General features: G+C 33.2%; 2 protein-coding genes and 1 pseudogene across 2 annotated transcripts; 2 read left to right on the top strand and 1 right to left on the bottom strand.

Annotated features, from left to right (window-relative positions):
• Positions 1-6,054: 6,054 nt before the first annotated feature.
• LOC106766315 (subtilisin-like protease SBT5.4) lies at positions 6,055-9,622 on the top strand. Its single transcript, XM_022782772.1, has 11 exons — positions 6,055-6,135; positions 6,293-6,402; positions 6,487-6,584; positions 6,679-6,840; positions 7,238-7,340; positions 7,411-7,939; positions 8,061-8,161; positions 8,248-8,493; positions 8,576-8,690; positions 8,778-8,985; positions 9,066-9,622. Exons 1-11 carry the CDS (start codon positions 6,055-6,057, stop codon positions 9,620-9,622), a joined length of 2,310 nt encoding a protein of 769 aa, XP_022638493.1.
• Positions 9,623-12,769: 3,147 nt separating this feature from the next.
• On the top strand, positions 12,770-13,769 carry LOC106766849 (ATP synthase delta chain, chloroplastic). The gene has a single exon (XM_014651618.2). It carries the CDS (start codon positions 12,868-12,870, stop codon positions 13,609-13,611), a length of 744 nt encoding a protein of 247 aa, XP_014507104.1. The 5' UTR covers positions 12,770-12,867; the 3' UTR covers positions 13,612-13,769.
• A 43-nt stretch (positions 13,770-13,812) lies between these two features.
• Positions 13,813-15,856, bottom strand: LOC106766314 (annotated as a pseudogene).
• Between the last annotated feature and the right edge of the window lie 97 nt (positions 15,857-15,953).

Here is a 15,953-nt window from a genome sequence, read left to right as displayed (position 1 = left end):
TTCTCGACCATAGTTTTTTCTATTTAGCTTCGCTATTTTTTTTTTGTTAAAACTATTGTTTGTAACATCATGTAATGGAGATTCCTAAGTTCACGTAAGAAAATGAAATTAAACTTATATATATATATATATATATATATATATATATATATATATATATATTAAAAGTATATTTATAAATGATAGAGTCTGCAATTAAACATTTAAAAGTCTACTGTTTATTTTAGAATTATTAAAAGTTAATATATATTTTCAGAGATAAAATTTCAAAATTCTATTAGTAATGCTTGAAAAGCTTATTCTGATTGATTAATATACATAATCAAAACGAGTATTTGAGATTTTGAATCAGAATTTGAGTTACACATGAAATATGAATGGAATAAATATTATTAATAACAAGAAAAAAATAGTGGCATTTTCTTAATGAATTTGGAAATTTTAATCATATGACATTAATTAGGTTTCTCAAATAAATTAGGTGAATGAACTACAGCTTTGACTATTAGTATAATGTGTGCCTATACTTGGACTAGCAACACTACAGACATTTACACTTTAGTTTGATGTGTTGGATTCATGCATAGAAAAACTTGATTTATTAGGAAAAAATAACAATGTTTTTGTGACATTTGAGGAAGATGTGGGCACAGAAGAAGAAATTTGGAAATCTTACAAGGTAGCCTTTATTTTTTCCACGATACTTAGCCTGAAAGAGAACGAATAATTGTACTATGTTTCAATCGAGCATTAGTAAGTGAGGTGAATAATAATATAAATTGTTGTTACCTAGAGAGTGAAATTGTGGATAGGTTGTTATTTGGATCTTGAGTGTGAAATTGTATAAGTCTGACAAGATTGTAACACTTGAGAGAAAATAAGATCCACCTATGACAAGTTAAGATCTTAAAATAAGTATGAAATGAGTAATTCTTGGAGACGGTTCGTAATTATAGGATCAATATGGATTGTGTGTCTTGGAGAGTACTAATATTTATAGGATTAATATGGATTGTGTGTTTATACTTTTATTAAAATAATACTTATCTAAAAAATATAATAAATAATAATATAATGATAAATAATACCTAACACAACAAACTCAAAATTTAATCATAATATATAAATATGATCTAAATAGACATAGATTTAGAATGCTTCTAGTACAAAAATCACGTACAACGTCGAATACTTTGGACTTTTAATGGTGAATTAGCGAACAACTTCATATAAGGAGACTATGACTTTAACCTTGAATTTTGTCAATATACGATGTTAATAATTTTTTTTATTTTTTTAATTAATTGTGATCCCTTTTTACAACTCTACTATACTTAAAAAACAATCCTTTTTGATATTTATAAAGCATGTAATATAGTATCAACAACAAACAACAATAACGAACAATAAACAAGTTCAATCAAACAACACCAAACAAGTTCAACAAAACAACAACAATAAACAAGTTCAACAAAAAAACAACAAAAAAGTCCAACAAATAAATTATTCAAAACTAACCTTCAAAAGATAGGTTTATCGGAATAAAGTGTTGTAACCTGTGAGAGAGAAAACAGAATGCGCCTATGAAGCAAAAGAGCACGAAAAGAAAATAATACATAAAGTAGTTAATTAACATGCATTTGTATCAAATGAAAGGAAAATTACATGTGATGGTTGTCAAACTTCGTTCGAGAAAAGTTTGAAAAGAGAAGACACGCAAATTTTCAATCTTCCGTTCAAAATTTCTATTGAATTTAGTAACCTTTTAAGGTCTAAAGCTGGGACATTTGATGTTTTATATACTGCCTAATTATAATTATAAACAACGTTTAATAATTACATTAATTTTATTTACAAAAATTCCACCAATCATTTTTAAAGTTGATTGGACAAACGCGTAAGGGCTAATCAGTGGTTGGTGGTTGGACGTTTAATGCGTGTATTTTTACTAGTAATAGAAAATTTAAAAAATCTTATTAAACCATGAATAAAAGAAATCTTATAAACATCTACCAAAAGATAGCTCATAAAAAACATCTTTTTAAAAATAACTTTTTTTTTAAATTTCAACCATATCAATTGAAAAAATAATTTATTAAAATTGAACGTAAAAGAATGACTTATATACATTGGTCCATAAATAGGCTCCATGTCATCAATAAAAAATATTGACTAATTGAAACATAGTTTAGCCAATGTTAATGGAGAAAATATTAACAAATGGTATTAATAATGTTTGAAAAAAATAACCATGGTTGATTGACCTAAAACCAACCTATATATTGACATCAACATTAACCGAAAAATACCAATAAGATATTTACAAAAATTTATTAATAATATTAATTGAAAAATAACATTAGCCTATTCCAATATTGGAATGTTTTGAAATTATTATCCCTATTTTTTATCAAACACATTTGGATGATTACCACGAGTGATATATAGAAAAATCACGAAGTCTCAAATTGACATCTATGCACATAAAGTTTTATTGGTTCAAAGTCATCTATACAACTTCATCCTTCCCATTCCATTCTTTGGAACTATTTAATATTTTATTTTTACACTTTTATTGTAATGATAATTTCTCTTCATAAAATTCGTAATAGCTTGACTTTTTATTCTCAAAGTAATCCACCAAGACAGGAAATACCATAATTTTATTAAACTAATTTATTTTATTTGAATTTTCATATTAATTCAAAATCAATAAAAATGAAGATATAACATTTTCTTTAAGAGACCAAGTATACAAAATAAATTAAATTATAACATACATTTATATTTTAAAATATATAATTTAATTAAAATTATGAAAAAACCAAATTCTACTGAACCAGATCCCAAATAAAATAAGATTTGAAATTTAAGCATATAACAAAAATATAAAAAAAATTGAATTCCTAGTGCATATCAAGAACAATAAATTCTTTAATTACTAAACAATTTACAAAACACATTGATCTAACATATAAATATCTCAACCAAAATTTCACACAATCATAAAGATTTTCCAAAATAACAAAACTTTCTCAATTCATACATTTTTTTTGTCACATACAAAACCATTCCTCAAATAAAAATCACTTTGCAATCCCAAGATAGGAATACAAAATTAGAAGGGTGTTACTCCCTCCACCTCCCCCAAGTGATCTTGCACTTCTCCACTATTTTAATTTATTTCAAAAATATTTTACACCTCTCCATTATTTTCTTTTATTCCAAAAATACCCTACACTTCCGCATTATCTTTAACAATCTTTCTCTTTCTCTCTCTACATTAATGAAGCATTTACATGGCTCATGGAGCATTTACATGACTCAAATTTGAACTTGAGATATATTTTCTTAAATAAGTTTGATTCAATCTTATTTTCAGTATTGAATATATTTTTTTCTTTTCAAATTACTTAATAAATGGTAAAATTTTGTTCTAAATTTCTAGAAAAATGTTTATATATGTGTGTTTTTTTTTACATATAATATCTATAATTTTTAACATTATATTATATTTTAACTCACCAACATGTTTGACTCAAATAATTTGAATATAATATTTAATTTATTAGATAAATAATATAAAAATATTATTAAATACTTAAAATATAAAAAAAAAGGTTATTTGTTAAAGGTTCAGAATTTATTTAGTTCTTTCGTCATTATAAAGTTAGTATATAATAATAATATATCATTATTTACTATTAATATTATTATGTTTATTATTTTGTAGTTGCATCTAACTTTTAATTTTATAAAATGGAAATGGTGGAAGTACTACTATTGAAGTTTCCTCTGAATTTTATATTTTGTAATATATATCACAAATTCAAATCTGAACCATGTAAATGCAGAGAGAGAAAAAGAAAGATTGTTAAGGATAGTGGGGAAATGTAGGGTATTTTTGGAATAAAAGAAAATAATGGGGAGGTATAAAATATTTTTGAAATAAATTAAAATAATGAGGAGGTGCAGGACCGACTTGGGGAGGTGAAGGGAACAACACCAAATTAGAACAAGCTTTTATGCATCATTGAAAAACAACTTCCCAATTTATAAGTGACACATCAATTTTCGCTAAGCTCACACCTTAGAGTTCTATTTATGTTCAACTCACATGAAAGTCCTAGCACAAAAAAACATTCTAATAAAATTCAATAACTCAAAACTTAATTATTCACACTTGTCACGAGGTACTGCAGAAGAAAAAATCACAAAATCCGATCCAATTTATTGTAATCGATTAGTTAACATGTTGNTTAACCGTATTCTGAAACACAAAAAAAAATCATTAGCTTATCAAATTCTCTATCGAAATATGAAAAAGATTCAATAAAAGACAAAAACAAATCAACTATCTGTTTTATGTCAAACAATACGTGGAGTAAGACAGACAGATCAACTCATTAAACTTTTTTTTTTTTAAAATAGGATATGTTACAAAAGTTATACCAGTCGTTAATTTATAGAAGGAATCCAAACTTTAAAATTTTCTTATATTTATTAAAACGATATCATTCGTTTAATATAATAAAATATATCATTTTTAATGTAATATATATATATCTGTTCATCCGAGTTCATAAAATCTAATAAATGATCTTAATATGATAGTATTTTCTTTTATTATAATGCATGTATATGATTATTGAATTTATAATTATTTGTAAAATTATATTTTAATTTTTAAGTATTTTATATTATACACTAATTAATTATTATTAATATTGGGTTCTCATTTTATATATTTTACATCCTATTCTCATTTTATATATTTACTGACAAAGTATTTTGTGTATTGAATGTATATTATTTATAAATACATGAAAAATATAAGGCGTAAATAAAAATAAAAATATTTGGAATGATAAGTTTTGTAATTCCTAAAAGTTAAAATAGTTTATATGATAAACCGTTTTTTTGTAACAGTAATATATTAATATCCCATTACATCCAGTTTGACTATTTAAGAAACTAAACAAAATAAATATTTCATTTCATTTAATGACTCATTTAATGACTTGTTAACGTAAAATAATATTAATTTATTTTAATCAGTGTATAATAAAGTCAATTTATTGCAACATAAAACGTAGCAAACATATCTCACAAAACACACTCTCTCTCTGTATATATATTATAAATAGGTTAAATATCTTTTTTTGTCCCAGTTTTGGTTACGAATATTCAAATTGGTCCCCATTTTATTTTTCTGTTCAATATAGTGCTAAAAAATGTAATTATGTTCAATTTAATCCTTTTTATGTTCAATGTAGTCCTAAAGAACGTAATTTGTGTTCAATTTAGTCCTTGTTTGTGGTTCACGAAGTTTGTAAAAAGGACTAAATTGAACATAAATTACGTTCTTTAGGACTACATTGAACAGAAAAATGACTAAATTGAACATAATTACGTTTTTTAGGACTATATTGAATAGAAAAATAAAATAGAGACCATTTCAAATATTCGTAACCAAAACTGGGACAAAAAAGATATTTTACCTTATAAATAAGGTAAAGAAAATAAACACCTCTCTGGATTAAAGCTGCTTATCATAATCATGGTCTCATATATACAAATAGGTATTATTTTATCTACAAAAGTCAAATATATAAATATAATGATTAAAAAGGGATATGAAACATAAGGAAATGATAATTACTTATTTAAAACATTCCATGAAATAAAAAGTAATGTCAACTCTAGATGCATTCTGGGGTAATTACCTATATCATTGTATTTTACTACTACTATTATTAACTAGATATAGAATAATGAAGTTAAATATTTTACTGATGCATTTTATTGTTTGTATTATTATCAGATATGCCATATTGATAGAATTTCATACCAAAAGCAGAATTTATTATATTAATTTTATTTTAAAGAATTTGATTATTCATTAAGTTTATTATTAAACACAATCCTTGCATTAATAAGAAACATTAAATGATATATGGACATAGTTTGGCAATACTCAATAAGGGGAGTAGGTTGACTTGATTTGATAAGTATAAAAACCTTGCATATTGTGCAAAACAAAACAACTCACCAATGGCACGACCCATTTCTCATGTCTTATTTTCACTTGTTCTTTGCATTCTGCTGCAAGATCATATCCAAGCACTCAGACAGGCAAGCTCTATTGTTCAACAATTTCTACTTTTTAGCCTTGAAAATTATTTTAAGCTTCTTGTGATGGCAAAACAAAGTGTTACCTAATTAACACTGTTTTTATTTTACAATAACATTCTTAATTTTATGTTATTCATGTTTTTGTTTTTTTTTTCAGTCGTATATTGTATACTTAGGATCACATTCTTTTGGTCCAAATCCTTCTTTGGTTGATCTTGAATCTGTCACAGACTCTCACCATGATTTTCTTGGATCTTACGTGGGAAGGTATAGATTTTAACCCAACTTTCTGAAATACTTTGTCTACAAAACCAACATAGATTGATTACATGTTTTTTTTCTTTTTGACAGCATAGAAAAGGCCAAGGAAGCAATCTTTTATTCTTATAATAGATATATCAATGGGTTTGCTGCAGTACTTGAGGAAGATGAAGCAGCAAATATTGCAAGTATATGCATTTATTCTGCAAAATGTGTACCTTGTATTATTTGAGAAACTGTTATTTTGATGTTGTAACTGTTGTTTGTGATTGATGCATGTAGAGCATCCCAGTGTCATATCAGTTTTCTTAAACAAAAGGCATAAATTGCACACAACACACTCCTGGAACTTCCTTGGATTAGAAAGAAATGGTGCTTTTCCACCTCAGTCATTATGGGGGAAGACTAAGGGTGAAGATGTCATTATTGGAAATATCGATACAGGTAAATCACAATTAATCAAACACTTTATTTTTATCATTACATTTATAAATTATTAAAATTAAAGAAAACATATTACATTGCGTAAAAAAAGATTATATGTATAATATATAATCTGTACTGATTTTAATATAAATTTAACTGTCATGATGATAAATACAATATTACAACAAATATGCCTACACTACAGTTTCAGGAGTTTTTGTAAAACTTTACTCTATTAGGTAATTATCAGTCAGAGCAATTATGAATTTCATGTTAGTTACTTTTTATTTTAATTATTTTAAATAGTAACTCTTTAACAGTTAAATTAAGGAAAAACAAAGTTACTAAATGCTTTGACATTTTTAATGAATAGTAATAAATCTTAATTTTTCTGTTGCTGTGTGACGTGTGTTAGGTGTTTGGCCTGAATCCAAGAGTTTTAGTGATGAAGGGTTTGGACCCATCCCAAAAAGATGGCGTGGAATCTGTCAAACGGAAGATAATCTTAAATGCAACAGGTTCATTCATTTTGTAGCCTAAGATCTTTAGTTTTAATCTTGTTTAATATTTGAACTGATTTGCATGTAGGAAGCTTATTGGAGCAAGATACTTCTACAAAGGCTATGAGTCAAGTATTGGTAAAAAACTGAATATGTCGATGGTTAGTGCACGCGACTACGGAGGTCATGGTTCACATACTTTATCAACAGCTGGTGGTAACGCTGTTCCTGGAGCTAATGTTTTTGGGTTTGGCAATGGAACTGCAAGTGGTGGATCACCAAAAGCTCGAGTTGCAGCCTACAAGGCGTGCTGGCCTCCGGGATGTACTGATGCAGATATTGTTGCTGCTTTTGAGGCTGCCATAAGTGATGGTGTGGATGTGATTACCATGTCTGTGGGTTCAGAAAATCCACCTGAGTTTTTTGAAAGTGGTATATCTATAGGGTCCTTCCATGCAGTTTCCCACGGCATAACATTCGTGGCTTCTGGAGGAAATGCAGGACCTATTCAAGGATCTGTGTCCAACAATGAACCGTGGACTCTCACAGTTGGAGCAAGCACAATCGACAGGGACTTCATTAGTAATGTTATACTTGGTAACCGGAAAATCTTCGAGGTATGTTGTTTACACATACAACCTTGTTTTTGTCTTGTTCTTTTTCGTTTTCAAGGCAGCATTGAAAACCCAAATCATGAGGCACTGACCTACCCTCCTTTTTCTTTTGTTATTGCTATAGGGAGCTAGCCTTTCAAGATCTGGCTTACCATCTAACAAGAAGTACCCATTGATCACCTCTGAACAAGCACTAACTACATCGGAATCATCTTCTGTTAACGCGTAAAAACACTCATGATGTCAACTACATCTTGTATAAATATTCATGTTTGTGTTGTTCTCTCTTGTAACATAGTCCATTCTTGCAGCTTTTTTTGCACGAATGGCACTCTTGATGCTAGGAAGGTGAAGGGTAAGATATTGGTGTGTCTTCGCGGCGTAAATGGTAGAGTAGAGAAGGGTGCTGTAGCTGCTAGTTTAGGAGCTGTTGGAATGATTCTGGCTAATCGTGGGGCCTTAGATGATGAAATTATATCCGATCCCCATGTGCTTCCTGCTACACATGTAAACTTTGAGACTGGCAAATACATTTTTAGTTACATCAACCGTACCAAGTAATTCTCTTTCTCGTACTTCAACTTGTTTTGCTACTTTTGGTTTGGTTTCATGGTTAGGACCATTTTATGTCATCATCAGGTCTCCCGTGGCTTATATTTCTAGAGTGAGAACAAAACTGGGTACGAAGCCAGCTCCAGTTATGGCTGCATTTTCATCAAGGGGTCCCAATCTCCTCGACCCAGCAATCCTCAAGGTTCAATTTTTCCTTGATGATCAATTCGACCTTTAGGATTTAAATATGAAATAATTGTATGACTGCAATTTTTTCTGTGTGTTTCAGCCTGATATCACTGCACCAGGAGTCAATATCATTGCTGCTTATACTGAAGCCTTAGATCCCACAAAACCTGACCAAACAATAACTCCTTACACTGCATTGTCTGGCACCTCAATGTCGTGTCCTCATGTTGCTGGTGTTGTTGGGTTGCTCAAAGCCCTCCATCCTAATTGGAGCCCAGCTGCTATTAAGTCAGCAATCATTACCTCAGGTAAATTATATATGCATGCATTACATTTTTCCACTTAATTTTTCACACACGCTAATTATAAAATTTCATGCATTTTGCAGCAACTACAAAAGATAACTCTGGAAGGCGTATCCGAGCTTCACCATTGAAGGAGTCAACACCATATGACTTAGGTGCAGGCCACATTCGACCTAATCGTGCTGCATACCCTGGACTTATATATGACCTAAATACTACTGATTATTTAAACTATTTGTGTGGTCGTGGCTACGACAGTTCTCGGCTTATGTTGTTCTACGGCAAGCCTTTCACTTGTCCGAAGTCCTTCAGTTTAGCAGATTTCAATTACCCAACAATCACGATTCCTCGGATTGAGTATGGACAATCTGTGACTGTTTCTCGAACAGTTACAAATGTTGGGTCCCCAAGCGTGTATAGAGTTCGCATTGAGGCGCCACCAAATGTTACAGTTTCTGTTGATCCAGCGAAACTGAAATTCAAGGAAAAGGGTGAGAAAAAAGAGTTTCGAGTTTCATTGACCTTGAAGTCCAAAACTGAGAACACCACTGATTTCGTATATGAGTATGGGTCGTTGACATGGACTAATCACAAGAACCGCGTTAGGAGTCCAATTGTAGTTAACTTGAATAGTTTCTGAGTTTGTGTCTGTATTTTATCTTTGCAATAATGGTTCTGTTGAACAATCGAAGCTCTCCAGAATCTCAGAAGAGAGTGTATCGACCATTGCTAATGTTCGTCAGTCCTTCCTGTGAATTTTGTTTGACGTTTTAATGCCATTTATTTCATTGGAATAAATCAAGCTTAATAGTTATTCTTCACGCATACATATGAGAACTAAACACTGGTACCACAGCCCATACACGGGCCCGATATTCAGAAAACAAAACATCATGCTTGACAACAACTTTCTTAGCATTCCTAGATTTGATGTTGATTATCATTACTGGTCCATGCTAATGGAAAACTTGCTAAGATCAAAGGAATATTGGAGTGTGGTGGAGGAAGGCTATAAGAACCTAAACTATTGGAGGCACTCACTGGAACATATCGCACACTGGAGGAGCAAAAGCTAAAGGATCTGAAAGCAAAGAATTCCTTTTTCCAGTTCACTGACAAAAATATTCTAAAGACAATCACCGACAAAGCAACATCCAAAGTACTTTGGGATTCAATGAAACAGAAATATCAGGGAAATGTATGAGTTCAACGAGTTCAACTTCAAAGGCTTAGGAGGGAGTTTGAACTTCTTGAAATGTAAAAAGTGGTGAATGCGTGAATGATTATATTTCTAGGGTGATGATAATTGCCAATGATAAGAGTAGGCGAGGTCATGGAAGATGGACATATCGTTGAAAAAATTCTACGCACATTCAACTATATTAATTGTGTGCTCAATTGAGGAATCTAAAGATATCAATGAGATGACAATAGACGAGTTACAAAATTCGTTGCTTATTCATGAATAAAAGATAAAACGACACGACGTAACTAAACAAACATTAAAGGTTACATAGGATTTTCTTCTTTACGTACCGAGGAACAATTCAACACCAGAGGTAGAGGACGTGATAAAGGCAGTGGCAGAGGAAGAGCGTTTAATAATTCCATTGTTGAATGCTAAGATCTCATAAACAGAGACATTTCAAGTATGAACGTCTCCCCTACGCAAACTATACAGAACACACCAACCTTGATCAGGGAGAAGAAATGTGCATAGGAAGATCTACAAAGGAAATGAATGCAATGATATTTGGTTGTTAGACTCAGGATGTAAAAATGATATTTTGTGATTTTCTTTCTTTTTAGAAGTGTAATGTTGTCAATTTAGCCTAGTTTACAAGGTTTGAACTTGACCTGCACGAGAGCAAAAGGTCCACATAAAAAAGGTTATGGCATATTTGCAACTAAAGCCTTATGGACCAAAACCAATCCATGGGTCAGCGAGTGCCAGTCGTTGGTCTTCTATGTCAAGATTGAACGTATTGGGTTGAGACCAAGTCAATAGGTCACTCAAGTTAGGTCAAAGTCAGGTTGCATCTAGGTCAAATCAAGGTTGATAGAGTTGAGTCTTCCAAGATCGTAATGTCGAGATAAGTCAGTTTAGAATTTTAAGATTGACACGAGTCAACACAGGATGAAAGATTGAGTCAAGTCAGCTAGTCTTGAAAGCTGGCTTGGGCTGAAAGATTAAGCTAAGCCGACCCGAGTCGAAGAATTGGGCACAATAAGGCTAAGTCGAAAGTTGAACGAAGTCGATTAGGTCGAAAGTGGAATCGAGTTGACCCAGGCCAAATATCAAGTCTAGCAAGCCAGTCTAAAGGAACAAAAGGTCTAGAGGATGATCATAAAGCACATTACGTGTTCAAAGCACATTGACACATGTCAACATCGTTTAATAAATCCTTTGAAGCAAAACATTTGATGTATTAGATTTAGATGATATAATCTTTAAACACTTCTTTCATACAGTTGTCTAAGCTGCTTTACATTGTTTAGTAGAGCTAATGTTCAAAGGCTCTATCATTTGTTCAAACATTGTATCTTTCGTTCAAACGCTATAATGTTTAGACACTCTATTAGAAGTTCTATAACATTTAGCGTTTTTTGTGTCAATCATTAGACACGTTTGAGATATAAGATAATCATATATCATTTGATAGCATTTAGCGTTTTACAAATGATTAGTTCTATCATACGCTTAGTGGCTTAACACATTTGGATATTAAATCTTAAGCATCGACTTTTAACTCCTTGGATGTTTCCATTATGTTAGACGTTGGTTCTTGTTTGGACAAAATTTACTTAAAACACTACATTCATTTTAAATGTTTATCTCGTTCAATACTTTGGATAGATAATATTTGATAAACACTTATTTCATAAAGTATTATTCTTTAGTACATACAATCGTTAGACACTACATTTTATAAAAATTACTTGGTTAAGTATTGTTTGTTAAACTTCAAAAACATGAGTTGTTATATCTTAACATTTAGCATTTAAATTTAATTAAATAATACCATGATTGTAACGCCCCGACAACTTCCAATGTGTTTTGTCAGCACACTTTTCGAAAAAACTTCCCAAAAGGTCACTCATCCCTAAATTACTAGGCTACCGAAAAACAAATACGATATGAGTAGCCAAATTAATTCCTTTAAGTAATCCTTCAACCATATAGTCTCATACTTATACAGTCTCTAGATCCCTCTCATTCCGGTGAATGTTAGATTCTTCTATGTACCTCTTTCACTGGAAGCCTGACAAGAGCCGCTCCTTGTCTGTAGACAATCACTCTCCGTCCTCGCCCGGATATAATGTGAGACAACTTTTTATATAAATATCCAACAATCAATGAAGCGATTAATAAGTATGATTTTTTTATACATACCGAGTTAGGAGTAAGCATTATCTATCATAAGGTGTGTTCTAGTACTATTATCAATAACTTGAAGGATCATATGTTGTTGCAATTTGTTAAATATTGAAATTTATTTATTTTTTTTCTGTGAATAAATGATGTTAGTAATCCTTATGGAAATCTGAAATGGAGATTAGCTAAAATGATACTTAATCAAAACAAGATACGGTGATAAACTTCATCCAGCCGTGGCCTTTGTATTTATTTTTCTGGTTCGAATATTATTTTGTCAAAAAAATTAAAAATTAAAAAAATCCAAATAAGAGACCAAAAAGGGTCCTTCTTCCACACAGAGGCGTCCACGTGTCAAAAGTTGATTATCTTATCCCCGAGATAAGAGGCCACAGTGATCCTCTCAATCCTCCAAGAGGCCCTCCTCTTGCTCCACACCATCACAAAAACAAAAAACAAAAAAGAAAGAAAAAGAGAGATATCACAACACAATCACACTCACCGCAAAAATGGCGTCCTTGCAGCATCCCACCGCTTCCCTCCAATCCAAACACGTCCTAATCCCGGGAAAGTCCCTTGCCCAGAAACCCACGCTCACCGTTTCCTTCTCCCGTTCCACCTTCTCCGCTCTCAAGCTCAAGCTCGCCGCCGCCACCCGCCGCTCCAACGGCGCCGCAGGCGCCAGAATGTCGGCCACGGCGTCCTCCAGCTACGCCTCGGCCCTGGCTGACGTGGCGAGCGCCAATAGCACGCTGGACGTCACCGCCGCCGATATCGAGAAAATCAGCGAGCTGTTCTCGGACCCGAAGGTGTCGGACTTCTTCTCGGACCCCACGCTGGCCGTGGAGAAGAAGCGGCAGCTGGTGGACGAAATCGCCGAATCCTCGGGGTTCCAACCGCACACCAGAAACTTCCTCTACATCCTGGTGGACGCGCAGAGGATCGATCTAATTAACGAGATAGCGAAGGAGTTCGAATTGGTGTATAACAAGTTGACCGACACGGAGCTGGCGGTGGTGACTTCGGTGGTGAAGTTGGAGTCCCAGCACCTGGCGCAAATCGCGAAGCAGGTTCAGAAGCTGACTGGGGCCAAAAACGTCAGGATCAAGACCCTCCTTGACGCTAGTTTGGTGGCCGGTTTCACTGTGAGGTACGGCAATTCTGGCTCCAAGTTGATTGACATGAGCGTCAGGAAGCAGCTTGAGGACATTGCTGCCCAGCTTGAGTTGAGTGATATCACACTCGCCGTATAACCTTCTCTTCCTTCTCTGTCGTCATATCTTTTTCCATTCCATTTCGTTTCCTATTATTTTTGGGCTAAGTATAATGTGTATGTATCTACGAGATATGATGAACGATTTCTCACACTCTCTGCAATCTTATAATACTTTCCTCGCCTTTTTTTTCTTAAGTTATTTTCACCTTCATTTATCTGGGAACTGGCAATCCAATCACATCGTTAGACCTTATCCAACAAACCCCGTGAATAGACTGTTTCAACGGAAGAACCATAACTCAGAAGCTACTACTCATTTACTTCCTTTGATCGGTGGCTTGAAATTAAAAAATACATTCTTAATGTATTTGAGGATTTGTTTCATCACAAATATGTACAACAATTATTTTTAGTAATACTGGGATTAGTTTATTTTATGAAAATGGTTTTTATAACCTTTAAGGGTTTATTAAAAATATTTTTTTTTTATGTATGCCCATAATAAAAATGGCTTTAAAATTAAAGGGGAAAAACACAAAACAACCACTTTTCTGCTTGAATAAGTTTTACAATTGAACAGAACCTTTATTTCAGAGATAAGAAAACAATGGATGAAAAGATCCCTCCAAAGGGAGGGTAAAGGCAGCAGCAACATAAATCTCATCTCACCTGTGTCATGTTAACTGCAATGGAACTCCTAACATGGTGCTTCTTATCAGTCCACGTCAACCATCCGAATACGAAATCAGTGGTGCTTTCAGTTTTCTTCTTCAAGGTCAATGCCACTCTGAACTCCTTCTTTTCACCCTTTTTCTTGAACCTCAGTTTCCTAGGCTCCACCGAAACTTCAACATGTGGTGGCGCTTTTATGCGCACTATATAAGTGCTTCCGGACCCAACATTAGGGACAGTTCGAGAGACATTCACAGAATTTCCAGGGCCAAACTCAGAAATTGTGATTGTTGGATAATTGAAATCTGCTAAAGTGAACGACTCTGGACAAGTGTAAGGCTTGTGGTTGAAATCTTAAGCTGGGAACTGTTGTAGCCACGACCACACAAATAGTTCAAAAAATCAGTAATATTCAGGTCATACACAAGTCCAGGGTCCGCAGTACTGTTAGGTTTAATATGCCCTGCACCATACTCAAATGGAGTTGCCTCGTTCAACGACGAGTCATGGACATGACATTGAAGTGCCAGTCATGGAAAAGAAAGGAGTTATGCGTGTGTCAGATTCTAGACCTGTAGCAGATACGGCTTCAGTATAAGCAGCTATGATGTGAATGCTGGTGCAGTGATATCTGGCTGAAACAGAAAGCAAAAATTGCAGTTATACGATCACTTTATATTTAAGTCCTAAAGAGTGAGTGTGTGTAAGCTTCCCCACTACTCTCTGATCTATCACCAAAACAGACCAATATTTTCCCGTTCACCTTCTCAGGATCAAGACTTCCATCCTGGCAATTGAGTCTGCCACAATGGACTGAATTAAAAGAGAACATCCCCAATGATAAGGTAATTTAGAAGGTCAAGTTGGTACGAGGATTCTTACGCTTCCGAAATAGATCCATTGAAATATTTGGCATAAACAGAACTAATCAATGGGTACGCCTTTTATCAGATGATAATCCATACTCTGAAAGGCTACCTCCCTAACAACAAGAGAAAGACAAGAGGGTAAGTTAGATGCCTCATGCCACATGACCCTCTTCAGGGTTGTAGCATAGATTTCTGATTCTACTTGATATCGAAAATGTTGGCTTGAAAATGAAAAAAAGGAAAAAACTAAAGTGGCATGTTTTACTATAAGAAGAAAGTCAAGGTTCTAGAAAAAATATACCTTGATGATTTTCTTGTCACCAAGGGTAACATACCTGAATTTCCTGCAGAAGCCACTGCTACAATGCCATTTGCAACTGCATTGAAGGATCCTATGGCAATAACGTCTTCGAAATCATCTCGGGCCTCCGATCCCAAAGACACTGAAAGCACATCAACCCCGTCACTTATGGCTGCCTCAAAAGCAGCCATAACGTCTGCATCAAAACATCCACCACCGAACGGGATAAGATTTGGCCAACACACCTTATATGCTGCAACTCGAGCTTTTGGTGATCCACCACTTGCTGTTCCATTTCCAAAGCCAAAAACACTAGCTCCAGGAACAAAGCTACCACCAGCTGTTGACAGAGTATGTGAACCATGGCCTTCATTGTCACGTGCACTAAGCAATGACTCATTCAGTTTTATATGAAGATTTGCCTCATAGCCTTTGTAAAATTACCTTGCTCCAATAAGCTTCCTATAGTAAAAAAAGTGACATTGATGAAAATACCAAACATAGTTAAACAAATGAATCTCCTCATCACCCCAAGGG

This window comes from Vigna radiata, chromosome 7 (genome assembly GCF_000741045.1).
Source record: "Vigna radiata var. radiata cultivar VC1973A chromosome 7, Vradiata_ver6, whole genome shotgun sequence".
Taxonomy (NCBI): Eukaryota; Viridiplantae; Streptophyta; class Magnoliopsida; order Fabales; family Fabaceae; genus Vigna; species Vigna radiata.
The sequence above is the reverse complement of the archived record's forward strand: the minus strand, read 5'-3'. Positions and strand labels throughout refer to the sequence as shown.

Coding starts and splice junctions, on each gene's coding strand:
- LOC106766315 (XM_022782772.1), top strand. CDS start 6,055: ATGGCACGACCCATTTCTCATGTCTTATTTTCACTTGTTCTTTGCATT. Junction 6,403..6,486: donor CTTGGATCTTACGTGGGAAG/GTATAGATTTTA, acceptor TCTTTTTGACAG/CATAGAAAAGGCCAAGGAAG. Junction 8,986..9,065: donor GTCAGCAATCATTACCTCAG/GTAAATTATATA, acceptor TGCATTTTGCAG/CAACTACAAAAGATAACTCT.
- LOC106766849 (XM_014651618.2), top strand. CDS start 12,868: ATGGCGTCCTTGCAGCATCCCACCGCTTCCCTCCAATCCAAACACGTC.